Raw genomic sequence first — 26,468 nt, 5'->3', positions numbered from 1 at the left:
GATTTATAAATCATTACTTATATTCAGCATAGCCAAGTTACATGGCATGACCATTGGTACTTGTAGCGCGCAGAATGACACAAAACATGAGCCAGTGCTGAGCTTCAGAGCTGCGTTGTGTTTGTGATATACTGATGGCAGATGACAAAAGGAAGCAAAGATGCTTGAAATAAAGGTTTGAGAGACGTATCTGAATCCAGGTGAAAAGCTAATTTATTTACAAATAGTTACAAATTGCTTAGAACTGAGGTGGTATACAACAACAACAACAATAATAATAATAATATAATTTATTTATATTCCGCCTTTTCCCAGAGGAATCAAGGTGGATTACAACAACAGACCATTGCCACAATTCCATGTCCCTAACAAATACACACAGTATATGCTATACCCAAGAACATTAAAATATTTATGTTGTCCATTAAATAATCAATAGGTTGGTCACCCCAGAGAAAACCCTAAATGTCTTGGGAGGTCCATACTTGAAGGAGCGCCTCTCCCTAGTTATGCCTTCCTGAGGACAGATCTGCCAGAGATTGGGGGCAATGCCATAGGGGAGGACATAGGAACAAGGCCCTCTCTACTGTGGCATCCCACTTGTGGCGTTCCCTCCCCTGTGAGGCCCATCTAGCACCAGCATTGATTTCTTTTGGGTGTCAGATCAGACATGGCTTTAAAAATAGACATTTTAAAAAAAACTCACTTGTTTTTGGCTTGTTGGATATGTCTTTTGCTGTTTAAATTATTATATTGGTTTCCACCCAAAATTGTTTTATCTGTGTGCCACCCTTCGGTCTCACAATAAAGAGAGCTGGGTAAAAATAACTGCAAATCCCAAGGTTCCCCAGGAGGGAGCCAGGACAATTAAAGGTCTAAATCCACTCCTGGAGCTGAAACCTAAATGGTGCTCCAGCCCCAGCCCTACAAAACTTATTTTGACACACACGGCTGGGTGTGTCTGTCTATGTATCTGTCGCCATTCAAGTCACCTCTTGACTTATGCTGACCAAACCAAGAAACTGACAGCAGGGTTTTGGCAGGATCTAAACATGCACACTTCCATAGAGAGACATGCAAATCCTGGTGTGAGCAATGAACAGCCTGGGGGCATCCCTTTGCCCAGGTAGCCATGGCTGGGGGCCCAATGTTACAGTGAAGTGATGGGATTTTTCTCTGGTCTTGTTGCATTTGTTGCCCAGAGGATCTTCTCAATCTTAGGAAATGTTCTGCTTTACAGAACGAACTAGGGCCTGTTTATTTTCTCAGGCAGACTCGCAAGCGGGATCGCTGGGGTGCCCCACCAAGCGGCAGCTGGCAGGACAGTCCTGGGCCGCAGTTGCACCGCTGGAAGATTTCGGGGCCCTGAGCACCTTCTTTCTGCCCCCCTCGCTTGGAGCAGATCTGGCCCTCCATGAGGACTGGCTTGCAGACTTTGGTCCAGAAGTGGCGCGCGCAGCACAGGCCCCGGACACAGTCGGCCGTACGGAGGCAGCTCTCACCCTCCTGGGCTGCAGAAAAAGCAATCGAGACAAAGACATCCACTGGTTAATCTCTTCTCTTGGAAGCAGTCTTTCAGGAGAGCAGGTTTTGATGCAACATTGAAAGAGCTTCTTGTGGGTGAGAGCGGTTGGACAAGGGAACCAGTGGCCCAGAGGGGTTTCCTTCTCTGGCTGGACTTGATTTGATGGCCTCTGGGGACCCCTTCCATCTCTAGGATGCTATTACTCTATGAACGCTCAAGTGCATCTGTCCTTCATAATTATAGTAGCCTGATTCCACTTTATCTGCTGTGGCTCTACCTTATGGAAATTGAGGAATTGCTACCTTATAGCAATTTAGGAATTCGGCTTCTTTTTTGCTGCCAACAGAGAAGCCAAGCAAGGGCTCCCTCTGTCCCCTTACCTTTCCCAGGTGGCGTTTGGGGGTTTCCTTCCTTCAAGACGCGGCCTGATGGAAGAGGAGGCTGGATTGTGTCCTTTGAGCCAACCCTCGTCCGATCCTTGGGCTTCTTCTGTCCTCCAGCCAGCATCATCCTTTCAGCCTGACTGCACACATCTGGCATGGAGAATAATAGCAACACCTGTCTGAAGCTGCTACAAAATCTTGTATGTACAGAATCTATGAAGTCCATGGGCAACCTACTCTGGTATTTCAAAGCATTCAAGTTTGGACTGAGACCTGGATTCATTAGTGGACATGGGAACCACCCAGTTGATGAAATCTCTTCCTGTTCTCTTGTCCCTCGGGTTGCCTGACCACTCCCTTACTCAAACCAATCTAAAGGCCAGTGGGAGTGTGTGAGTGTGTGCACACCCACATCCCAAGGTGACCAGATGTCATAACCACAACAGAAGACAAGGCACCACAAAATGTAGGCCATCCAAGAAAAATGGAGGGCATTAAAAAATAAAAGTTAAAACATCCATATAAATGTAAACTCAGGCTTTTTAGAATTCCTCCTGGACAGAAGGCTGAAATGTAGGATGTGACCTCAAAAGGGGCTTACCCTTCCCATCCAGGAAAATTTGTATATAAAGCTGAAAGGTGGAATATGCTCACTAACAGGAATCATCTAACAGGGACACAGAAACTGCTGCGCTCTCATCTTGGCAAAGGGCCTGGCATTGGGGCCACCGCTTACCATTGATACAGAGCATCCCTGGGCAGCACATGGTGCTCCGCTGGCACCTCCTTCGTAGCCCATGGCAAGCAGCACACGAGGGCGGCTCCTCCCTGGTCTTGTGGCAGAATCTCCCAACTGGACAGTCCTTGTCGGTCAAGCATTGGGTGCTCTGCGGGGTGAGAAATGCCCCCCAAGATAGTTAGGGTCCCCCTGGTGCCAAAGACAGATCTGAGATGGAACTGGAAGCATCTTAACCCAGGTGCTTCTCATGGAAGGACCATTCCAAAGGAGGCCTGAGGAGATTCCTCTGCAAAGTGGGCTGTGGGCAAGACGGCAGTTTACAACAAACTACAGCGATTCTTGGGGAAGGATCTCTCACCTTTCCGGAGGTGGACACTTCAGCTGAGCCCCGGATGGTATTGAAGTCCAGCACCAGAGCAGCCAAAGGAGAGCAGAGGCAGGTGAGCCCCAGCAGCAGCCCAGCTTCCATCCTCAATGCTCCCAGTGGGTCCCTGCTTCACCCTCAGCCCTGGTTAACTGTGTCCCTCTGGCTCCTTGAGAGGCTAAATGTCAGAGAGAGAGCGTACCGCATTCACACAAGGAGTATTTTGGGGCCAGTGGGTTGTTCCTTGAGAGGCTGAGCCCCTGGCAGGCCATTGGAGCATTCCTGGCTTTATTTATAGGGCGGGTGCCTGCCTTTCCCTCCCTCCCTCACTAGACCCCCCTGGCGCTGCCAGTCCCTTTGATCCCCACTTCAAAACAAATGCTCAAAGTCAATGCAGGGGGAAGGAGGAGGAGAGGAGGAAGGCCTGGCCCTCCTCCCAGCCATCCCTAATTAGAGCGCATCAAAGCCAGTTCAAAGGCCCAGGGCAAAGCAGAGGAGGAGGAGGAGGAGGAGGGAGGCATCCCAGGCACCTGCTGGCCGTCACCTGCCTTTCCTGCTCCTAATCCCTTTTGGCAACCAGGGTTTTGTTCTAAGATCTGCTTTCACAGCTGCCAGGCGGTGCCTTTGACCACAAGGCTGGGCAAAGGCTTAAGTGGCTCCACGGCAGCCTGGCGCAGCTGCCTCACCTGCCAGAGCCTCCCAAGCCCTTTTCGGAAGGAAAGGCGCCTCCGGCAGAGCCCCTTGGCTTTGAAGACTTTGGAGGGCCCGGCCTCTGCCTTCCTGGCCCTAATGCCACTCAAAGCCTCCCAGGAGGGCAGGAAAGCAGGTTAAGCCACTAATTAATATGCAGACGTTGTCAGTAGAGACTGCGCCGTGGTTGGACTCTTGGACTCCAGGAGTAGAGGGTTCAAATCTCCGTGCAGCCAAGGAAACCCACCAGGAGACCTTGGGCAAGTTGCCTTCATCTCAGCCTCAGAGGAAGGTAGACATAGGCACTTTTGTACAATGCACTTTTTAATAAGAAACAGGAAATACTGACTATAGAATGAAAAGACGCTCTGTACCCGGAGCAATGGGGAAGAGGGGAGTCCAACAACATCTGGAAAGCCAGATGTTCCTCTTACACAGAGAGAGGTGGGAATGATGGGCAATGGCTGAGGTCTACCGGACCAGTGTTTCTGCCCCTGTCCAGCTGCCTTTCCAATGGCTTAAGGCAACCTTTTCCATTGTGCTTTACCCTCCATTTTCTGTCTCTGGTCCAGGCCAGCTCAGGCTGTTCTCTCCCACTTTCCACTCTTTTGCTAATGGAAGTCCCCTTTCCTCCTTGCACCCATTCATCACGCAGCAACACATTCCTGCAGGACAATGGCATGGCCAGACAGCTCTAGACAAGGGAGAAGGCCCTTAAACCATAGCTTGGACCCTGGCTATTGAACACTAAAATCTCTGCCCCTTTTGGGCACAGTGTTAAGATAAACCGTGTTCTTGGCCCTGACAATCCCACCCAGCCCCAAAGAATCTCTAGTTGCCCCAAGTGCGTTCCATTCCCTTTGAACCTGTGTATCACCATCCCAAAAGGCATGGGCTGCAGAAGACCTGGTGGCCCCATGAAGGAGAAAAAAGAAGTCCAGAAAACAGAGGTGGCTTCTTCTTCCAGCCTCCCTGAAGGGTCAAGCTAAGATGACCCATTGTCCAGCCACCCTAGGAGTCCTTGGGGTCTTGCTTGTGTCTCCGCTGGCCTCCTTCAGAGTCTGCTGTTGCTGTGGCAAATGGTGATGGCCGGTGCAGCAAGGACTACTGGTCAGAGGTCTGAGCGCTCAGGCTCTTTGTGCAAAGTGTCCCCCTTATTGGAAGAGGAGTCCTCCCCAAATTGCATGTTGGCATAGGCCACCTCCTGGGCCAGCTGCTCCAGGGAAGGACGGCCCCAGGCCAGGTTCCTCAGGGAGATCCAGGTCATCAAAAGGCTACAAGGAGGAAAAAGAGACCTCAAGGCTATGTGTATAATGTGCATATGAAACATAAATGAATTTAGTGCTTAGACATGTGTCCCATCATCAAAATATCTCATTAAGACATCCCACCCGATCTCCAAAGTCTCTCTGTCTCTCTCACCTCCTGCGGAAGATGAAGTACTTCTTGGACATGAAACGGTGGAAACGCTCCACTAAGCTGGCACTGCGGCGTTTCTGCAGCTCCTCCTTGAGCCGCTGCCGCCGAAGGAAGGCCTCCACCACGGGGTCCGCCTGGGTCATGTTCGCCAGGGAGCCATCCAAGATGGGCTGCAGCTCTGGGGGGAGAGGCTCCGTTTCTGGGGAAGCCGGGTGCAGAGAAAAAAGTGGTGCAAAAATCAGTATGTCCCAAGTCCTGCAAGGAAATGAAGAGAGCCAGACCCCACCCGCACCAACGTCAGGGTCCCAGAGCCATTTAGGAATTATGGGCACCTGGTGCAACCCAGAACGGTAATATGGGGCATCTGTACAGTAATCGGTTTGCCAGCCTTGCACAGTAAGGGGAAAAAGCATTGGCCACCAGCCCTCAGCAAACTCACCGGTCCCATTCTGCACTTTTTCCCGCAGCTCCTGCAACCGGGTGAAATTCTGCTCCAGGGCGGCTTCGGTGGTGTTGACGTAGATGTACATGTAGCAAGAGGGCTCCTGAGAGACCGTGAAGACTTTGTGGTATTCCCCAGGAGGCAGCTGAGTCCAAAAGAGGAGGAAAAAAGGGGGTGAGTTGTGGTGAGAAGTCAGGGAAGCAGCAAGATCACCCCAAGAGGGATTTCTGCCATGCAGGAATATACAATCGCAGCACCCCCTGCAGATGGCCATCCAGCCTCTCACTAAAACCTCCAAGGAAGAAAATCCCACCACACTCAGGAGTCTAGTGGATCCAAATCCTAGTGGATCCACATTACCAACAAAGAGATGACACTTTGGAAGCACTGAATGACTATAAGAGCTGTTTTGACAGTGGACTGTCCCTCTTGCAAGGAGTTACACTCTCTTTCCTGGGATGGTTTTAGGCAGAGGCACTGGCAGGGGTTGGAGCAGATGGCCCTTAGGGTCCCCTCTATGATCCTCTTTTCAGATGAAGCATCAGGAACACTTGGTCACACTGAACGCATCTTGGGAGAGTTTTACCTCCTTCCCACTTCCATGTTCCCACTTGGGTCCCATACCTGTATCCGGTCCCCTTCCCGCAAGGTGTGGTTCTTCTGTGCGTTCACAATCTCCACCGTGACTTCTCCTTTCAGCAGTTGGAGGCTGGTGTTGCCCAGGTCTTCGCTGACAAAGTTCTCCAGGTGGAGGCCTATCATTTGGGGAGGAAGGGGGTGTTGGGAAAGTCAGCTTCTGGACACCAGGCAGCTGCAAGGTGCCTCATCTCATCTCTGGTGGGTGCATTGAGGATCAATTCCTGTCGGGGAAATTGGCAGGGGACTGGCCAGGACTGCCCCACGCCAGCAGACAAAGGGGGTGGGGTGGGACATAGGACTGCAGATGTACAGGTCACCTCTTGTTACCAAACACCATCCCAAAGGGGTTATCCATGGGCATAACATTGCAAATTTGGCCTGAACAAAGCCTTTGCTCCAAGAGAGAATGAAGGAGCCAAGGGTCTACCTGGGAAGTCAGCAATGAAGACCACCTCCGTCTGGTTGTCCAGCGAGTCCTCAATCTCCTGCAGTTTCGTCCGCCAAGGTGAGAGGTCCACCAGCAGCGGCTTCAGCCAGGGGGTCTTTCGGAAGGGGGACCACTCGGCCCGCACAATGTCCTCATGGGGGTCAAAGAGCCTGAGGAGGAGGAGACGCAAGTGGGCCAAGCGGACGGAGAGAGGAGGACGAAAGAGCAAAAGTGCCAGACTGGAGTTACTCTGACACCAGGTGTTAGAACCAAGCTTTAAAAGAGTTTATCAGAGGTGCTGAACCTCCCTGATCCCATACTGCCACCATTACTCCAAGCTCAGACAGATGGAAAATGTTTGGATGAAAAAGCAACAGATCATGATGAAGTGGAACTCCCATATTTTTCAGGCTGGACCAGCTCTGAACGTGGCTTTGTCGCAAAAATAGGAATCCCTCACTGTCCCACCCTGAGGATTCACACAACCACTTTGACCTGAGGACACAAAGGTTATGAAGCACAAGCAGGAGGGGAGAAAGGGTTTCCTATTCTGCTATCCATCCAGTCCCTGGAGGGTCCCAAGGGCAGGATGTTAATCTTTGGCCCTACGACAGTTCCCCCCACAAATTGTGTAACACAGCATAACGTCACATCATGATGTCAGATCTTGGCCAATGACACACTGGAATCTACACTTACAAACACCATCAGGACTGGCTACCTCTGGGACTTTGCAATTCCCAGACTGTGTGAGGCTAACCTCTGCTGGAAGCGATCGTTGATGGAGACCCAGATGTCAAAGTAGATTTCCGGTTCTGAAATGTTGTAGTTCTGCAGCAAGTGACTGAGGCAGGTGGCGTATTGCTTCAGCATGTCTGCGTGGTCCTTCCAGCGTCGGCTCTGGGTGAAGACCTGCTCCAAAACACGGGAGATATAATGAGCAATGAGGGAAAACTAGGGAAGGAAGAGGAGATTCTAATGGCTGCAGTTTGCCATGAAGATGCTCCTACTACACACAAAGAGAAAGACAAACAGACAAGGATAAGAAAGAGAGAGGGACTGACCCCGGGGTTGAGGTAGCCAAGTTCCCCAGTGAGACCGTCGCGGTACGTAATCTTCACGTGTTGGTGGGAGCGCGAATGGACCATCATGTCCCATGAGTAGCCATAGAGACCATTCGTCCAGTTGTTATAGCCCTGTTTGGGGAGTCAATATTGGGTGGCAGGTTAGGTGGGTTTTCCCAGGGCAATTGGATCTTTCTGCTTCATCCTCCCTCTCTTGACATTATAAGCCAGAATACTGTTGGTGGGCAACTATGCCAGTGGAAGAGGCCAAGAAAGGCTGAGAAAATCCACAGGTGATTCTGAGCAGACCCTTCCTCCAGCGCCCCCAGACCTTCCAGACCCTTCTGCCATGAACAGGAACTTTTACTTTCTAGACCCAACTATTCAATGTTGCTGGATGATTTTTAATTCTAAAAGACTAGGAAGGAGCTCCTCTCTCTCACCTGAGTGATGAAGTGCGAATAGGGCAGGAAGAACTGTTCCATCACATACAGCACCGTGAAGATGGCCCCCAGATGCTGCCGCAGTCCCAGCCTCCGAGTCCCTTTGCCTGGCCTCTGTTGCCCGGCCTCTCCGTACACACAGTCCGAACTGGGCTGGGGAGGCTCGGAAAGAGGCAGGAGACCTCGGAGGAATGTGGGGACACGGGCTATCAGCCGTCGCGGCCAGTCCGGGTAGCAGAAGAGGGGGCTAGTGGCCAGCATGGTGTAGGAGAACATGCCTGCAAGGAGAAGATGCTTGCGAGTGAATGCTCTGGCTGTAGGTCAGAGGAAGGCCTGAGTGGGGGGTCCCTGACCTTCTCTAGTGGAAGGGGGTCATTGGGGTCCCCAGAGAACATACCGATGCTGAAGAGCTGGGAGTTCATGCAGTGGAAGTAAGTGACGAAGATGAGGGCAAAGGGGCGGGTGGCGTCCAGGAAGAGAAGGAAGCCAGCGGTGAGGTCCAGCATGAGCCCCCCACCATGGACCACCAGTAAGCTGGTCATCTCCTCCGAAAGCACCAACCTGAGGGAAAAGAGAAATGTATTTTCTGTACAAAAAAAAGCAAAATTTAGTAGGCAGTATATTTTGTGCTGAATGTAGTTTCCTCTGCACATATTTTGTACAGGAAGCATATCTTTCTGCATGGAAGATCCGTGAGTTCAGACAGCCAAACAGTATTAAAGACTGTCCCCAGGGCTCCGACTCACCTGAAGGGGCTGAAGAGCCAGTGCCTGGCCAGGTTGCCCATGGAGTAGCCTTCCACCCAGTCAGCATCCAGCTTCTTGATGCCAGCAATGAAGTAGACAATGAAGACCTGGCCAGGAAGAAGTGCCAGAATGTTTGTGGAGATTCCAAGGCAGGCAGCGAGCACCAAAAGGGGTTGGTGCAGAGGATCAGGGGGAGGCAACCCTCCAAAACTCAACTTGATTCAAGGTTCTTGGGGATACAAAAAGTCTGAGTGACAGGAAGATGAGACCCCTCATTGGAGACAATGTACCAGGTGCCCTGGGCCCTTTTAGCACATTGCCAGGTTGCCCATTCAGGACTCAGGTGGCACAAGCAGGGAGCAAAGAGCAGGAAGCTCACAAGGTGTTGGGACCATGCATCCATCAACCAAGAGGGCATTGGTTTTTCCTCTCAAGTCGTATTAGATCGATGAAGCCTTTCCATGAAGGGAGGGGGAAAGGTCCTAGGTCTTGAGACGTACCTGCATGCGCAACACGGTGTAGTTCCACTGCGGCACATGCGCATTTCTTTTCTGTGGGTTCCTGAGACCATCAACAGACCTGAAAACAAAGACACACATCAGGAGAGAGCTTACCAGGGCAAAGGGAAAACCATTTTCAATCCAGGCTCACAGATGATTTTTCAAATTCAGTGTGAGATAAAGTGTAGGTCTGTTTGCAATCCTCAGAATGGGCCAGAACACAGTATTTATACCAATCCAAACAGATCTGTTAACCACAGCTGTGCTGGACTAATGCAATATAGGTTTGCCTTTGGGTCGCCATAAGTCAAATGAAAGCACACAGAAACAGCAATGACAACAAGTGGAACAGGCTGGGGAATTAGGTTTCCTTGTTCTGAACCTGGAGAACTCTGAAGAGGGACTGCCAAAGCCAGAAAACCCAGGGCTGGAAGAGAAAGGTGAGCACTGAGAGGCCCTCCTTACCAGTAGCGGTTGGCGTTCATGAAGAGGAGCTGGAAGCCGAAAAGGCCGTAGAGGTAGGAGTGGTTGTTCCAGGTAGTTTTGTCCAGGAAGAAGACATACCAGTAAGGCACCAGGAAGAGGAGGCAGCTGGTCCGGTAGAAGCAGCCCAGCATGATCCCCAAAGCACCTGCAAAGGCAAAGAGAAGGCTGGCAAGTGGGTCTCATTGGCAGCCAATGCCCGACCCGGTCCAGGAGGTCAGTGGCTGGGGGTCAGGGATCTTTTCAGGTAGGGCTCCTTAGTGACGATGGATCTCCCTCCTGCAGGGTCCTTACCCAGCAGCATGACCATGTAGACAAGGTACATCCAGTCCAGTGGAAGCGGCTCCAGGAAGTTGAAAAGGGGGAAGCGGCACACCTGCAGCCCATCCAGGTATTTGTGGTCCAGGTAGCTCAAGCCGCGCTCCTGCGGGATGTCCAAGGCCATCAGCATCCCTGAGAAAGGAGGGTGGCAAAACATAGGAGGGAAGTTAATGGCAGCAGAGACAGAAATGGCTCTCCTTTGCCTCCAAGGTTGGGTCTGCACTGCAGGGTCATAGTGGTTTGATCCCACTTTAAAACACCATGCTTTTACTCTTTGCAACCCTGGGACCTGCACTTTGGTGAGAGGATACTTGGGGTACCAGTCCAGCCCCATCCTGCCCTGCAGGAAAGGCTCAACCCGGGATAATCGATGCCAGATTCCCCCCCCCCCCCAATTTCTCTAAAAGATTTGCACTATCAGCTGTGTGAGGAACCAATACCAATAGACCCAGGATAAACTGAGATAAAGCTCTGAATGTGCTTCAAATACATCCGCATCTTGGACTCCATCTTTATTTGAGTGCTGGCACATGTGAGCAACCAAATTCACAGAGATGCACAGAGATGCGGTTCCACAGTGTGAACTACAAACCAGGAATGCGTGAGTGAGATTATCCACATTGTGGCGCTAAAAGAAACGACGACATTGGACACATTAACTGGGAACGTGGCATACAAATTAAAAGGAAGGATGATGAGGGTGAAGGTGGGTCTTCAGCATGAATCAAACCAGCTGGCTACAGCCTGATTTATATCCCAGGAGGAAAAGCCTGGAAGACCCTCTGAGCGGATTGATTCTTGACCAGAAAGCCCCTCTCCAGCCCCTGCCCACTAGGGAGCAAAACCCTGACCTCTCCCTCCTCCACTGAGTCCAAAGTCTCTTGCCTCGACTGATAAGAGCCAGAGGCCAGTGGCACTGAGCCATGGCCCCAAAGGCTCTTTCGACACACTGGGGCCGGGAGGGGGTCCTCATTGCTGCCCCCATGAGAGTTTTGCCTTAGGGTCTCCATAAGTTGGCAACAACCTGAAGGCCCAGGGCAACAGCAGTGGGGAAGGCAAGAACTGACCGAAGAGGAAGCGGAAGACTCCCAGCCCCGCCGGGTCAGTCGGCCGGTTCAGCAAGCGGACAAAATGGTGCCAGGTGGAGAGGTCAGTGCCCTCGAAGCCCAGGAGGCGTTTGGTCCAGCTGCAGCCGCTGGACATTGTGGGGCGTTTGGGGGGCTTCTTCTTCTCCTTGCCCTGACACTTCTGGGTGGCCAGAGACTCACAGAGCTGGGCTCCTGCGGAAGAAAGAGGGAAACGGTCAGAGATTGGCACAGGATGGGTGGGGTGGTCAGGGGTAAGGCTGGCATGTCCCCCCCCCCCCCCATTCCCATTGAAGTGGCAATGGAAGGGCAGGAGGGGGCACTGGGCAGTTAGAAGTACAAGCTGCATTGCAAGAAGCAGGCAGTGCCCTTAAGTGGGTTGTTTAGGAAGAGAACTGTCCCTTGAGCCAACATGGCATTGTGGTTTGAGTGCTGGACTTTGATGACCAGGGTTCGAATCCCCCAAATCTCGGCCAGTTGAGGAACATGGGCCTGCATCCCTCATTCATCCCAGCTAGAGTCAATCCACTGAGTGGAAGGAACCCCTATCAACACTCTTCCAGAACACGGCCCCCCAAAAGGCCTCAAAGGGGAGATGTTGAAGGGCCTTTGCATGAGAGAGGGATGGCCAAAATCATACCAATAAGGTTTGACCACTGCGGAGGAAGTGGGCTGCCAGCCTCCCAGACCCAGCAGCAGCAGGAGGAGGAGGAGGAGGCCGGGGCTGGTCTCCGCTGGCTTCCTGCAGGGCCTTCCAAGGGGTTCTGCGAAGCAAGGCCTGGGACTCGGGAGGCGCCCCAGGAAGAAGGCCCCCTTCTTTCTTTCTTTCTTTCTTCCTTCCTTCCTTCCTTCCTTCCTTCCTTCCTTCCTTCCTTCCAGGGCCAGAGCTCGCTCTCGCTCTCCCCCAAAGCAGCCCCTTTCCCCCGGAGGATCCCCTGCCCACCTCCTCTCCCCCGGAAAGGCCTGCCTTGCCTGGCCTGGCCTTTTGCCTTGCAAGCGGGGTGCTGCCAAGGGGCCCCCTTACCCTCGGCGGGACTCCGCTCCGGACCCATCTCGGCCCTCGGGCTCCTCCTCCGCTTCAGTCCGGTTCGGTTCTGGAGGGGAGGCTCCTCCAGGCAGCCAGCCAGCGCCGCCCTTCCTCCTCCTCCTCCTCCTCCTCCTCCTCTTCCCGGCCCGGAGCCAAGGGCCAGCCCTCTCTCTCTCTCTCTCCTGCCGGCCCTGGCCTTGGCCCCCCTCCACCGGGCAGGGAGACCCTGGCAAGCCCTGTGCCAGGTCTGCTGAGGGTTTGGGGGAAGAAAGACTGAGCCGGCAGGCGCTTGGAGGAAGGAGGCTTTCCGAAGGGCCCCCAAGTTCGGGGGCTCCAGACGGAGGCCTTCCTCCCAGGAAGCCCCGAAGAGCAGCCTTGGCCTCCTCGGCCGACGGAGGCTTCAGACCCATCGCTTCCTTTCACCCTCACCCTCATAATAGCCAGGCTTTCTTTCTCTAGCGCTGGCATCTCTCTGGGCAAGCCTTGGCCATGAGGGGCCAGGAGGGGTTTTCCAGTGGTCGTGCCAGGCCCTGGCCCAGGAGGGGGATCCTCCCCCGAAGCCCTGGCCCGAAGCCCGGGACTGCAAAGGCATCCCTCTCTGCCCGCCTTCGTAGCTCCTGTCTGACAGCCCCTTCCTCCTGGGCTCCAGGCGACTCCCAGCCACTTGGCAGAGAGAAGGACCGGTCGACAGCGCCAATGAAAGGCAGCCCAGACAAGCAAGGGCTCCTCCGCCTCCCAAGACAGCCGCCTAAAGGGCCCGAAAACACAGCAACCCCGGAACAACCCTCCCTGCCTCCCTGCCTCCCTCTTTCTTTGTCCCGGGGGAAATCCCAGGGAGGGGCCCCGCTTCTGGCCCCGCTTGCAGCTGAAGGGCCCTGGGCTGTTGTGGCCCCTGGGGCTGCTGGGCCTGCTTCTCTGTCCCTTGCTCCTGGCTGCGGGGGCTTCTGGGGATCATCCCTGCCTTTCTATTCTCCTGCTCTTTGGGAAGGCTCTGGGGGCTGCGGGGGGCCTCCTTGGCAAGGGCCTGCCTTGCTGCCCCAGGGGCCTCCGGGAGAAAGGACGCTTCCAGGCTGACCCAAGGAAGGAGAGGCTCTTCCGATGCAGGCTTCGATCTCTCTCTCTCTCTCTCTCTCTCTCTGGGGCCACCTTCTTTCTCCTCGCCTTCCCACTCCGTTGCTCCCTCCCTCCCTCCCTTCTGGGGGTCAAGGTCTGCTGTCTCAGCCCAGGATTTCCTCTGCCCCCTTTTCACTCGCTGCCCCTCTCTCCTGGAGCCTCCTTCCCCCGCCAGACACAAGGCCCTGGTCCCTTCTTTAAGCAGCTCCAAAAGACCATCCTCTTCCGAGAAGCCTTCCCAGGCATTGCGGGATTGTCGCTTACGACTCGATGTCCTTTTGGTGCCTGTTTATCGAACCATTTCCTGTCTTGCTGTGTCTTGTATCTGCATTATCCTACTTGAGAGTATGTGTTTTCCCTGGAAGAAGATTAACCATCCACTACGAAGCCAAGCCCTATCCCTCCAGTCCAGGCCTGGGAGGCAGAGAGGAAGGAGCTGCTGGACCTCTGACCCTCTCCCTCCAGCCCTCCCTTCTTCTCCTTCTGGGCCATGGCTTTTGAGATTGGAAGCCCCAGGGCAGCAGGGAACCCTCCAACTAAAGAGGTTGCATCTACAGCGCTTCATAAATCAAGGTTCATCATCATCATCATCGTCACTGATGTGGATGGGGAGAGGCAGCATGGCCTAGTGGTTGGAGGGTAGGGCTTTGATTCTGGAGGACGAGGCCGGGGGGGGGGCAAAAGACATCCCCCTCGTGGCCTCTCTCTCTCTCTCTCTCTCTCTCTCTCCTGCATCAGAGGAAGGAAGGAAGGAAGGAAGAAAGGAGGGGAGGGAGGGAGTCTCGGGAAGCCCAGGCCTCTCAGTGGGGCTCCAAGGGCCTCCAAGGGCCCTCTGCTTCCCACGGAGGAAGGAAGGGCCCCTGCAGCAGAACTCTCCTCCCTTCCTTCCTTCCTTCCTTCCTTTTCTTCCTTCCTTCCTTCTCTCCCCGTCGAAAGTCCCCGAGCAGCAGGAAGTCCTGACTCAGTTCTGTGCCAGGCGAGAGGCAGCAGTCTTTCTTTCTTTCTTTCTTTCTTTCGTTCTTTCTTCCTTCCTTCCTTTCTGGGCGGAGCTGCTGCCCTGGGCCTGGGAGGAGGACTAGGGCCCCCTGCTGCCGAGAAAGAGCAGCAGCAGCAGCAGGAGGAGGAGAAAGTGGACCAAGAGGAGGAGGAGGAGGAAGGAGGAAGTTTCGGCCCCGGACCCAGCTCCTCTCGCCGGGCCTCCTGCTCCTGCTGCTGGGACCCCGACGCCGGGCCTGCCCTCCTCCGTCCCTCCTTCATGGTGAGCAGCTCTCGGGGAGGGAGGCAGGGAGGGCCTGGCTCCTGGGGGCTCCCTGGGGGCCTCCTTCCCCGCCGGAGGGCCCCGGGGAGAGGCTTCAGCGGGGCTTCTGGGCCAGAGGCCTCCGCTCTGCAGACACCGCCTGAACTGCCCCGTCTCCATGCGGTGGGACCCCGGGGAGAAAGCTACAGGCCCCCGGATTCCAAGCGCTGAGCCCTGGCTTCCCAGAACTCCCTCTCAAGGCCAGCCCAGGAGGGACTTCTTCGGTTCTTCCGTCGGGGATTGGGACCAGGGACCAGGAGGAAAACTCAGGGCTGCGGAGCTGAGGCCCCAGAAACTGTCTTCTAAAATGTGCGCTGCTTTTGGAGCCCCAGAAAAAGAACCCCAAAAGAAAACAGGAGCATTTTGAAAAGGTGCCTTTGAGATTCCTGCAGGGATTGGATTCATATGTCCGCTCTAGGAACCTCTAGGTCCTCCAGGGAAACTCTATGGTCAGCTTTAAGCAAAAGTTGCACCGAAAGACCCAGAGATTATTCCTAGAGAGGACACTCTGCTAGGCCTTTGTAGCTCCTCCAGCGCAGTTCTATGGTCAGTGTCTGTCGGACGTTGACCACAGAGTTGCCCTGGAGGGGCTACAGATTCCTAGAGAGGACACTCTGCTAGGCCTTTGTAGCTCCTCCAGCGCAGTTCTATGGTCAGTGTCTGTCGGATGTTGGCCACAGAGTTGCCCTGGAGGGGCTACAGATCCCTAGAGAGGACACTCTAGTAGGCCTTTGTAGCTCTTCCAGCGCAGTTCCGTGGTCAGTGTCTGTCGGATGTTGGCCACAGAGTTGCCCTGGAGGACCTAGAGATTCCTAGAGAGAACACTACTAGGCCTTTGTAAGTCCTTCTGTGCAGTTCTATGGTCAGTGTCTGTCGGACGTTGACCACAGAGTTGCCCTGGAGGGGCTACAGATTCCTAGAGAGGACACTCTGCTAGGCCTTTGTAGCTCCTCCAGCGCAGTTCTATGGTCAGTGTCTGTCGGATGTTGGCCACAGAGTTGCCCTGGAGGACCTAGAGATTTCTAGAGAGGACACTCTACTAGGCATTTGTAGCTCCTCCAGCGCAGTTCTATGGTCAGTGTCTGTCGGACGTTGACCACAGAGTTGCCCTGGAGGGGCTACAGATTCCTAGAGAGGACACTCTGCTAGGCCTTTGTAGCTCCTCCAGCGCAGTTCTATGGTCAGTGTCTGTCGGATGTTGGCCACAGAGTTGCCCTGGAGGACCTAGAGATTTCTAGAGAGGACACTCTACTAGGCATTTGTAGCTCCTCCAGCGCAGTTCTATGGTCAGTGTCTGTCGGACGTTGACCCCAGAGTTGCCCTGGAGGACCTAGAGATTCCTAGAGAGAACACTACTAGGCCTTTGTAAGTCCTTCTGTGCAGTTCTATGGTCAGTGTCTGTCGGACGTTGACCACAGAGTTGCCCTGGAGGGGCTACAGATTCCTAGAGAGGACACTCTGCTAGGCCTTTGTAGCTCCTCCAGCGCAGTTCTATGGTCAGTGTCTGTCGGATGTTGGCCACAGAGTTGCCCTGGAGGACCTAGAGATTTCTAGAGAGGACACTCTACTAGGCATTTGTAGCTCCTCCAGCGCAGTTCTATGGTCAGTGTCTGTCGGACGTTGGCCACAGAGTTGCCCTGGAGGACCTAGAGATTCCTAGAGAGAACACTACTAGGCCTTTGTAAGTCCTTCTGTGCAGTTCTATGGTCAGTGTCTGTCGGACGTTGACCACAGAGTTGCCCTGGAGGGGCTACAGATTCCTAGAGAGGACACTCTGCTAGGCCTTTGTAGCTCCTCCAGCGCAGTTCTATGGTCAGTGTCTGTCGGACGTTGGCCACAGAGTTGCCCTGGAGGACCTAGAGATTCCTAGAGAGAACACTACTAGGCCTTTGTAAGTCCTTCTGTGCAGTTCTATGGTCAGTGTCTGTCGGACGTTGACCACAGAGTTGCCCTGGAGGGGCTACAGATTCCTAGAGAGGACACTCTGCTAGGCCTTTGTAGCTCCTCCAGCGCAGTTCTATGGTCAGTGTCTGTCGGACGTTGGCCACAGAGTTGCACTGGAGGACCTAGAGATTAATAGAACACTGTAGTAGGCCTTTGTAAGACCTTCTGTGCAGTTCTATGGTCAGTGTCTGTCGGACGTTGACCACAGAGTTGCCCTGGAGGGGCTACAGATTCCTAGAGAGGACACTCTGCTAGGCCTTTGTAGCTCCTCCAGCGCAGTTCTATGGTCAGTGTCTGTCGGATGTTGGCCACAGAGTTGCCCTGGAGGACCTAGAGATTTCTAGAGAGGACACTCTACTAGGCATTTGTAGCTCCTCCAGCGCAGTTCTATGGTCAGTGTCTGTCGGACGTTGGCCACAGAGTTGCCCTGGAGGACCTAGAGATTCCTAGAGAGAACACTACTAGGCCTTTGTAAGTCCTTCTGTGCAGTTCTATGGTCAGTGTCTGTCGGACGTTGACCACAGAGTTGCCCTGGAGGGGCTACAGATTCCTAGAGAGGACACTCTGCTAGGCCTTTGTAGCTCCTCCAGCGCAGTTCTATGGTCAGTGTCTGTCGGACGTTGGCCACAGAGTTGCCCTGGAGGACCTAGAGATTCCTAGAGAGAACACTACTAGGCCTTTGTAAGTCCTTCTGTGCAGTTCTATGGTCAGTGTCTGTCGGACGTTGACCACAGAGTTGCCCTGGAGGGGCTACAGATTCCTAGAGAGGACACTCTGCTAGGCCTTTGTAGCTCCTCCAGCGCAGTTCTATGGTCAGTGTCTGTCGGACGTTGGCCACAGAGTTGCACTGGAGGACCTAGAGATTAATAGAACACTCTAGTAGGCCTTTGTAAGTCCTTCTGTGCAGTTCTATGGTCAGTGTCTGTCGGACGTTGACCACAGAGTTGCCCTGGAGGGGCTACAGATTCCTAGAGAGGACACTCTGCTAGGCCTTTGTAGCTCCTCCAGCGCAGTTCTATGGTCAGTGTCTGTCGGACGTTGGCCACAGAGTTGCCCTGGAGGACCTAGAGATTCCTAGAGAGAACACTACTAGGCCTTTGTAAGTCCTTCTGTGCAGTTCTATGGTCAGTGTCTGTCGGACGTTGACCACAGAGTTGCCCTGGAGGGGCTACAGATTCCTAGAGAGGACACTCTGCTAGGCCTTTGTAGCTCCTCCAGCGCAGTTCTATGGTCAGTGTCTGTCGGACGTTGGCCACAGAGTTGCACTGGAGGACCTAGAGATTAATAGAACACTCTAGTAGGCCTTTGTAAGTCCTTCTGTGCAGTTCTATGGTCAGTGTCTGTCGGACGTTGACCACAGAGTTGCCCTGGAGGGGCTACAGATTCCTAGAGAGGACACTCTGCTAGGCCTTTGTAGCTCCTCCAGCGCAGTTCTATGGTCAGTGTCTGTCGGACGTTGGCCACAGAGTTGCCCTGGAGGACCTAGAGATTCCTAGAGAGAACACTACTAGGCCTTTGTAAGTCCTTCTGTGCAGTTCTATGGTCAGTGTCTGTTGGACGTTGACCACAGAGTTGCCCTGGAGGGGCTACAGATTCCTAGAGAGGACACTCTGCTAGGCCTTTGTAGCTCCTCCAGCGCAGTTCTATGGTCAGTGTCTGTCGGACGTTGGCCACAGAGTTGCACTGGAGGACCTAGAGATTAATAGAACACTCTAGTAGGCCTTTGTAAGTCCTTCTGTGCAGTTCTATGGTCAGTGTCTGTCGGACGTTGACCATACAGTTGCACTGGAGGGGCTACAGGTTCCTAGAGAGGACACTCTAGTAGGCCTTTGTAGCTCCTCCAGCGCAGTTCCGTGGTCAGTGTCTGTCGGACGTTGGCCACAGAGTTGCCCTGGAGGACCCAGAGATTATTCCTAGAGAGGTCTCCTCTCAGGTCAAAACAGGGTGTTTTTCTCACTTGCGCTTTCCCCATATTGGCGGTGGGGCTCTTGTGCCCCGACCCCAGAGAATCTGGAGGGACAAGTGTATAAATACAAAGTTTAAAACACATAGCATTTAATTTTCTTTAAATCCCACATTAAAAATATTAAAATGAATTTTTAAAAGAACGATTGCCAAACCGTACCCAACTTGCCCAGCATTTGGCACCATTGGCTTTGCAGAAGGCCTGCCCTGGGCAGAGCTGGTCTGTTGGCTCTGAGTTCAAATGGTCCTCCCTGGCCCTGAGTGGGAAAAGGAGCCTCCTGGGCAATCTTGATCAGGCCTTGCTTGGGCCTCCCTTCCTTTGTGCAAATCATGTCAGGGCTCTCCAGCCAAAGTCCGGCGCCTTCTCTGCCGCGCTGCTCTTTGCCCGCTGCTTCTTCTCTGGACGTCAGCTGATCCTAATAAACTGGATGGAGATAAAGGTCTGAATGCAGGAAGGGTGACTGGCAGAGGTACCCACGCACCTGGCAGGGCTCTCTCAGGAGTGGCACCCTGGTTTTGGGGCTCCCAGTCCCGTCCCTTGGAGACATTTCACTTTTTTCAGGCAACAGGGAACGATGCAGACGTTTGTACAAATTTCCAGGGACTAAGTAAGTGAATGGACCTCTCTTTCCTTGGTGCCTCTTGGGGCAGCTTTTCTTCTCTTGCAATAGACCTAGGGACTGTGTTTGTTTGCATTTGGACTGGCAGTTGATAAGGAGCTTTGGCTGCATCTGCATTGCAGAAATAATCCATTTGGACACCACTTTAACAAAATGCTATGGAATCAAGGGAATTGTAGTTTGTTGTGGCACCAGAGCACTCCGACAGAGGCGGCTAAATGTCTCACAAAACTACAGTTCACAGATTTCCATAGTATTGACACACGGCAGTTAAAGTGGAGTCAAACTAGATTATTTCTGCAGTGTGGGTGCAGCCATTTAGACACATAGAATTTGTGTTTTGTAACTTTATGCATCTTTATGTAGCTGCTCAGAAAGCTCAGAAGATAAACCATATTAATTGTAATAATCAGCGGCTATTTGTGAGTCTGTTGTCAGTTCGGTTGTCAATCCATTCCAGGGGCAGTTCTGAACTGGAAAGGAACTGTTCATGGATCTAAGCCTTATTAGTTCACCTTTAAATTTAGGATTAAAGTCTGGCATGGAGTCACTGCCCAACTAGCATATAGGGTGCCATCTGTCCCCCAAACGATGCTGTTTCTGAAGAAGCAAGCCATGCTTCTTCTCGCCAGCTGGCTCTTCTTTTGGAGGCGTCTGGAAGGCCAAGGGTCAGCCATTGCCCAGGGTTTTGGTGGAGCGCTTCTTGGAACCTGCAAAGGGAGCTGGACAAGGTGGAGATGTTCATGACTGTTTCTGATGCTCCCAAGTCTTGTAAATGACCCAGTGAGGCCCAAATAGCCCCACGCCTGCGCTGTGATGTTGTGATGGAGGACGCCTATGCTGTGACAAGTTTGCAAGAGGAAGGCAATGGAGAGGAAGGATTTTGACGAAAGAGTGAGAGAAGGGATAGAGAATCCTTTCCCAAGCCTTTCTTTCTTGCCCTTCCATGCTGACCCATGTGGAAACAGGTCAAGTGGGTTTGCCAGGTGAGGCGACTAGAGAAGCTTTGAAGGAGCCACAGAGGAGTGTCTGTTTGTATTCCTACGCTCCCTCTGCTTTCCAGAGGACTCTGAAGTGGCCAAACACTAGCCAGGCTACCTGGGTCATTGGAGGCGGGGGTCCCTTCCCCTTTGAGCTGGCCGGAGCCACCGTGATTCTGCTGCCAACTTGGCAGCTGCCGAAAGTAGTTCTGCCGGTTTGGGCGCCCGCCTGACATACTTCGCATGCTGCATGGGGCCTGTCATTCTTCCTGGGGGCTTGGCCCTGGGCCCAGCGATACTCCCAAAGCCCCACATGTCTAACCATGCCTGGTGGGCTGCCTGGTGCCCACCTTTCTCTCAACAGAAGCGTTCTGGGTTGAGCAGACAAGTGGCCGGCCTCAGCGCCAGTCTCCAAAATAAGGGTGTTTCAGCCTTGGCCACAGGAGCCTCTGCAACGTCTGCTTCCCAATTCTGAGGAAGGAAGGACTCAGCTGGCAGTTAACTTCGGTGCTTGGATTCCTGTCCTGTTTCTGGCATCTGGCTCTGTTAGTTGCTCAGGAAACAATGATGTGGAAATCTTGGGCAACCTGCGTATTGCCACATTGCTAGGAATCATGACAACACAACGCTTCCTCGGTTCTTGGTGAAGTATCGTTTGATAGACTCTTGGGGAAACTTCTGGTCATGCCAAGGGCTGCTGGGCTTCATGAGAGGCCTCTTCCACTTGCTGCCAAAGGTCTTGCTAGCTGTGTCCATTATCTTGCTGGGGACTCCAATGTGGGCTGCTTTGTCTCTGCCTTCCCCAACCCCACTTTCGGCTTTGCTTTTTGGCCTTTGGGCCACATTAGGACTAAGCCTTCGTGGGCATTACTTGCTCTGGCACAGTCGGCTCCTTTGTGGAGGTTGTTCCTCTCTTGGGGCAAAACTCTTGACTGAAGCATAATAGACCGTGGCTGGCTTTCTCGCCTGCTTCCTTGCGGCTGTGGCCTCTCTCCTTTTGCTGAAGTCACTCTGTTTACAGAGGCTTGGAAAGCTGTCGCCCTCTTATTAAAACAACACACAGGGACTTTGAATAGTGGTGAATTTAAGGTGACTCAAGCCTCGGCTTTTAAAGCTTGTCGGGCAGCTTTGGGCAGATAAACTAGGCTGAAGTTGTTTCCTCATTCCCAGTCCTTTACTTGTGCCAGACATTGAAATTAGGAGCAGGTTTCCCCTTTTTTATCAGTTTCAGCTTGCTCTAGATTTAGGAACTCTTCCCTCTTCTGAGACTGTCTGAACAGTCATCATCAAAATAAAATCACACTGTTTCCATGGCTGAGTGGAGATTTGAACCCAGCATCTCCCAGTATCCTCCTCCAACACTGAAACCTCTATATCACACTGGCTCTGAGCCATGCAAATGTAATATAAACCCTCTGTTGCCCCATTCGATGCTGCTTTCCTTCTCTGCCCCCTGAGTCCAACCTCTTCTCTCCCTTTGCCCCTTGCAGGAGGCTGGCAGCGGAGGCGGCCAAGCCATGGCCAACGACCGGGTGAAGAACCTCCAGAGCGAGGTCGAGGGGGTCAAGAACATCATGACGCAGAACGTGGAGCGGATCCTGGCCAGAGGGGAGAACCTGGACCACCTCCGAAACAAGACAGAGGACCTGGAAGCCACGGTGGGTGCCTGCGGAGGGAGACCCTCTTGGGGCAAGGCTTGGCCTGCACCCGGCGGAGGTCAAAGAAGGGCCAGCTCTGTCCGGAGGGGAAGCCATGGGATCATGCTTGCTTGAAAGCATAGCACTGGGGTCCCAAGGGCTTTCGATGCTGAAATCCACAGCTGAAGTGTGCCCCTGAAGGTGGGCCTCCAACCTCCATTTAAAATCCTCCGAAGAAGGAGAATCCACCACCTTCCAAGACAGATTCTCTCACTTGTGAACACTGCTTACCCTCAGGAAAAAGCCCTTCCTGGTATTTAGCTGGGATCCCTTTTCTTGGAGTTTGAGTCTTTTGGGGTTTGGGTCCTGTCCTTTGGGGATTTGATGGAGATGCCACTTCACCCTGGGGCCAGTTCTCTTGTCATAATGTGAGGCAGACCTTGGCCCCTCCAAAGTAAAAACAGGGTCTGCTGTCTGCACAGATCCATATTATCCTCTTGATTTGGGCAGGGGCTTTGGTGTGCATTGGCAGCTTTTTTGCAAGCAGTGGGGATGCCAGCCGTGGCCATATGCCCAAAGAGCAGCGCTGCGCAATGGGTGGGGCTGTTTGCATTCTGCTGATTAAATCTGGAGAGATATAGGGCCCCCTCCCATGCAGCCAGGCTTCTGCCCTTTGATCTGCTCTGATATTTGTTATCTCTAAGCCACTTCCTCCTTGAAGCAGGGAGCCTTGCCATCTTAAGGCTTCCACAGCAACAGACCTTGGCTGATTCTGGCAGATGTGTGGGTCTGGGGTCTGTGTTTGCGGAAGGAGGGAGGGGGTCTGATCCAAAAAGGGGTGGCCCACAGTTGTGGATGTCATGAGGAGGTGAGTCTGCAGCTCTTCTTCCTAAGATTTAGGTAGAACATCCTTTTGGCCAATGCCCCCATCCCTACTCTTTTTCCTGGATGGGAGGCCTGGGCCAGATGTCCCACTAAACTACAAATCCCAAGATCCCATGGCAGTGAGTCACAGCAATTAAAGTGGTTCCATACTAGATTATTTCATTAGTGCCATCCAACAACATTTTAAAAGCATCTAAATCTGAAACGTGCCATCACTCAGTCAATTTCTCTTTCTGTTTCCGTACCGCAGTCCGAACACTTCAAAACCACCTCGCAGAAGGTGGCCCGCAAGTACTGGTGGAAGAACGTCAAGATGATCGCCATCATCTGTGTCATCGTGACCATCATCATCATCTTCATCATCCTCTTTGCTACCGGCGTCATTCCGACTTAAGCTTCGCTTTCGCCGTGGGATCCTCTTTGGCCACTCCATCGTCTCCGGGGCCACTCCGTTTCTTCTCCTTCCTCCTAATTTTGTAGTCAAGATTTCCAATCAGACAACAAGATGCTGTGGCCAAGGCTGCAGTTTGGAGGAGGCCTTTGGGTCTCCCCAGGACATCTCCCCACAACTCTGCCGGGGTCCTGCACAGCCGCCTTCTCTGCCGTTCCTCTCCCCAGTTTGGGACAAGTTGTATTGTGCCTCTGTGTGTTAGCCACTTGCCTTATGTTCTGACCAGGAACAGCTTTTCCAAATCTCTCAGGGCCTCATAGAGTCCACCTCCCCCTAAAAACCTCTGGATTTTGATGCAAACATCTTTCCAAAGTGCAATCCCTTTGCTTATGTCCAGCAGCCACTAGATTATCTTGGTCTCTCCTTCAACTCAGTCCTGATTTGCAAGTGCCTCCCATGTTCCTTCAGGGAAAGGGTCTGTGCTACCCTGCGACTGCAACCTTTTGGAGATGGGGTCCCTTCCTTCCTTCCTTCCTTCCTTCCTTCCTTCCTTCCTTCCTTCTATCCATCCATTCATCCATCCATCCATCCATCCATCCATCCTTCCTGCAGGGAAGTGCCAAGGGAAGGCACACCATCCTGACTGACCAAAGGCATTCAGGGTATGCCATCCCCTCTCCCCAACTTACTAGAAAGCTTGGCTGCAGAAGGAGATGGCAATACTGTGGGCCTCCAGATGTTGTTGAGCTGCCTTCTTGCCCTCCAGCTGTGCTCTCTGGGGCTTCTGGCGGCTGCAACCCAACAACATCCGAAGCCCCACAGCATTCCTGCCCTTGATAAATACTGTAAACACTGTGGCAGGGTCCCTCTTTTGTGAGAACCTTTGTGATCCGGTGTTGAAGAAGGGCTTAATCTTTGTGTATTGTAGTGTCCCCTCAATGCTTTATAGAAGGGAAACTTTTGTGGGTTTTTTTTGGGGGGGGGGTTAAAACTGTTGTAGGGCGAGCGTTCCTTTTCTCAAAGGGGTCTCTGCTTTCTTTCCTGTTCTGCTAGCCTGATAAATCTTGCTCTGAAGACATTAATGGCAGAGTTGTTTCTCTCAAGGATGGACCAGAACTTAAGCCTAGGAAGGGGCCAGGTACCCACCTTGACCCCCCAAAATTAAATTTGTCCACAGCCTTGATTTGGTGCCTCCGATCTCCTGTGGGGCCTTCTCTTTTCATGGGTAACAATCTGCTAATTGTAATAAATGTATTTATAAGTCACTAGCTTAATACAGAAGTCAGTTCAGAGGACACTTGCCTCCATGATGCTCATTCCATGACAAAAGCCAGGGTTTGACTATATATATAGTAGTTTTCATTGTTCAGCATTACACACACACACACATATATATATATATAAACATATATGTGTGTGTGTGTGTGTGTAATGCTGAACAATGAAAACTACTATAGCTATATATATATATAGAGAGAGAGAGAGAGCTAAACAATTAAAGTTACTTAATTAACAACGAACGAAGCGACAACTTGTGTTGTCCAATTCTCAGAATGTCCTTTGTGACAAACAGTGCGATGATTCAGGGGCCGCCGAAAGGCCTCCGCTTGGGTCCCTCTGGGTTTTTTGGTGCAGTTCTCTTCCAAAGAGAGGAGAGCACTTCTCTCTTCTATGATTCTTTTCCTTTTGCATCATATGGAAGTTGGATTGCGGTTGTTCTCTCTTGCATGTTAAAGTGGTAACTAACCAGCCTTGAAGAGCGGAGCTAAGTGTTAGTTCCACAAGGTTTGGCAAAGTTAATGATTTGCAAAGCCTCTGAGCAAAAGGCTCCTATGGGATTCTGGGAGTTGGAGTTTGTTGTGGGGTCGAGTGGGGGGAGGCCCGCTCTGGACCCCACAACAAACTCCAGCTCCCAGAATCCCATAGCCTTGAGCCAATGCAGTCAAAGCGGTGCCAAAACGGGTGATTTATCCAGTGCGGATGCAGCCAGAGTATCATCCTTGCCTTTCAAGCAGAGGCTGAGAGGGAGCCACTGGCTTTGCAGGCATTTGGGAGGAATGAGTTAGGAGTGACCCGCTGTTTCTTGTCATGAGTTACCTTTTTCTTGCTGTAATAAAGTCCCCTTTCAAGAGAAGCCTGATGGGAATCAGTTCTGTTGGCGCAATGAGCAATGCTTCCTAGGACACATGTTTAGGCGCAGCAGCAGCAGCATCTCTGCCTTTGGTAATTGCTTTCCAAGTATTCTTTGGCAAGGCTTTTGTGGCCTTGTCTTATCCATGCCAAGGGCAAGGGCTTCTGAGAAAACCCAAGGAGCGAGAAGAGGGAGAAGAGGGAGGCTCCCTGATCTGGAAGGCCAAGTATTCCAAAGCCCAGAGTTGTTCAGGGCTGATCAGGACACCTTTCCTTCCTCAGGGTTGGATATTTGCCAAGGGTTTCCAAAGATGGTCTAAAATCAGCTTGAGGCTCTGTGTCTGAGCGGCATATAAAGCTTAGAGGGCCTTTGTGTTTCTAAACACTTGGGCCTCTCTCTTTATGCGTTTGCAAATGCAGGTGTTCAGAAATCCCAAGAGCCTTCTGGTGCCCAGCATTTCGGATTGGGAAGACTGGACTGTAATGGCAGCAGATGAGAAACTCTCCCAGGCTCCAGGAATCATGGGCCCCAACAAAGGAGCCAGTCCCAGGCCTTGGAGGGTCTGGCTTGAAAGGAAGGCCTGCTGAGAAAGCCCTGCTGCCAAGGGCCTGGGGCTGGTGCCGGGGCTCCTCTGAGCCTCTTGCTCTTCGATGGCAAAGGCTCTTTGGCAGTTGCCTTGGAAAGCGGCCCAAGGAGAGGAGGGCCTTGGGCAGCCCAGGAGGCCCAGAAGCCCAGGAGGCCCAGCCGCGCTTTCCAGGGCTGGAAGGGCTTCGGGGGAGGTTCAGGAGCAGCAGGAGAGCAGCCCTTTGGGACACTGGCTCTCGCTCTCTCGCTCTCTCTCTGCTGGAAAGCCTGGGTCTTTGGAGGGTTCAGGGAAGGCGAAGGCAGTTCCCCGTCGGAGCCTTTCCCCCGGGACCCAGAGGCGGCCTTCTTGGGCTTCAGTCTCCTGGCCAGACAGGGAGGGAGGGAGGGAGGGAGTGGGGCTGCGAGGGGGCCGTGGAAGGCCAGCGGGTGCAGCCCTCCCTGACCCTGGGAGGCTTGCCTTAGGGCCGCCAGAAGCAGCCCTTGGCCTCGGGCTCCGGCGGAGAGCCTCCTCGGGGCATTGGCCTCTCTCTCCTGGGCCTCAGGGCGCCAGGGAAGGAGGCGGAGGAGGCCCGCTCTGCTGCCGGCCCCTTGGGAGCCCCCCTGAGGCGGCGGGAGGGGCCGGC

At 53.0% G+C, this 26,468-nt stretch overlaps 3 protein-coding genes across 7 annotated transcripts; 1 reads left to right on the top strand and 2 right to left on the bottom strand.

Moving 5' to 3' along the window:
- Positions 1-208: 208 nt before the first annotated feature.
- On the bottom strand, positions 209-3,117 carry DKK4 (dickkopf Wnt signaling pathway inhibitor 4). Its single transcript, XM_089538516.1, has 4 exons — positions 3,006-3,117; positions 2,645-2,795; positions 1,906-2,058; positions 209-1,511 (listed from the first exon to the last, which is right to left on the bottom strand). The coding sequence occupies exons 1-4, from the start codon at positions 3,114-3,116 to the stop codon at positions 1,258-1,260; spliced, it is 669 nt and encodes a 222-aa protein (XP_089394642.1). The 5' UTR covers position 3,117; the 3' UTR covers positions 209-1,257.
- A 1,695-nt stretch (positions 3,118-4,812) lies between these two features.
- Positions 4,813-12,606, bottom strand: LOC149306634 (vitamin K-dependent gamma-carboxylase-like). 3 transcript variants are annotated; one of them, XM_089538510.1, is made up of 15 exons: positions 12,295-12,606; positions 11,253-11,465; positions 10,159-10,317; positions 9,847-10,012; positions 9,382-9,460; positions 8,882-8,988; positions 8,533-8,696; positions 8,136-8,413; positions 7,693-7,824; positions 7,389-7,540; positions 6,629-6,798; positions 6,187-6,317; positions 5,560-5,707; positions 5,124-5,319; positions 4,813-4,975 (listed from the first exon to the last, which is right to left on the bottom strand). In XM_089538510.1, the coding sequence occupies exons 1-15, from the start codon at positions 12,320-12,322 to the stop codon at positions 4,813-4,815; spliced, it is 2,286 nt and encodes a 761-aa protein (XP_089394636.1). In that variant the 5' UTR covers positions 12,323-12,606. The 3 variants fall into 3 exon arrangements, with proteins under 3 accessions (XP_089394636.1, XP_089394635.1, XP_089394638.1); XM_089538509.1 differs by lacking the exon at positions 12,295-12,606 and having other exon boundaries at positions 11,253-11,912; XM_089538512.1 differs by lacking the exons at positions 4,813-4,975; positions 12,295-12,606 and having other exon boundaries at positions 5,312-5,375; positions 11,253-11,912.
- Positions 12,508-25,263, top strand: VAMP8 (vesicle associated membrane protein 8). 3 transcript variants are annotated; one of them, XM_089538519.1, is made up of 3 exons: positions 12,508-12,542; positions 21,707-21,874; positions 22,989-25,263. In XM_089538519.1, exons 2-3 carry the CDS (start codon positions 21,734-21,736, stop codon positions 23,130-23,132), a joined length of 285 nt encoding a protein of 94 aa, XP_089394645.1. In that variant the 5' UTR covers positions 12,508-12,542; positions 21,707-21,733; the 3' UTR covers positions 23,133-25,263. The 3 variants fall into 3 exon arrangements, with proteins under 3 accessions (XP_089394645.1, XP_089394643.1, XP_089394644.1); XM_089538517.1 differs by lacking the exon at positions 12,508-12,542 and adding an exon at positions 14,540-14,668; XM_089538518.1 differs by lacking the exon at positions 12,508-12,542 and adding an exon at positions 18,416-19,224.
- The last annotated feature ends 1,205 nt before the right edge of the window (positions 25,264-26,468 follow it).

Source organism: Sceloporus occidentalis, unplaced genomic scaffold (genome assembly GCF_023333645.1).
Source record: "Sceloporus occidentalis isolate IW3139 unplaced genomic scaffold, rSceOcc1.0.p SCAF_9, whole genome shotgun sequence".
In the NCBI taxonomy this organism is placed as follows: domain Eukaryota; kingdom Metazoa; phylum Chordata; class Lepidosauria; order Squamata; family Phrynosomatidae; genus Sceloporus; species Sceloporus occidentalis.
The sequence above is the reverse complement of the archived record's forward strand: the minus strand, read 5'-3'. Positions and strand labels throughout refer to the sequence as shown.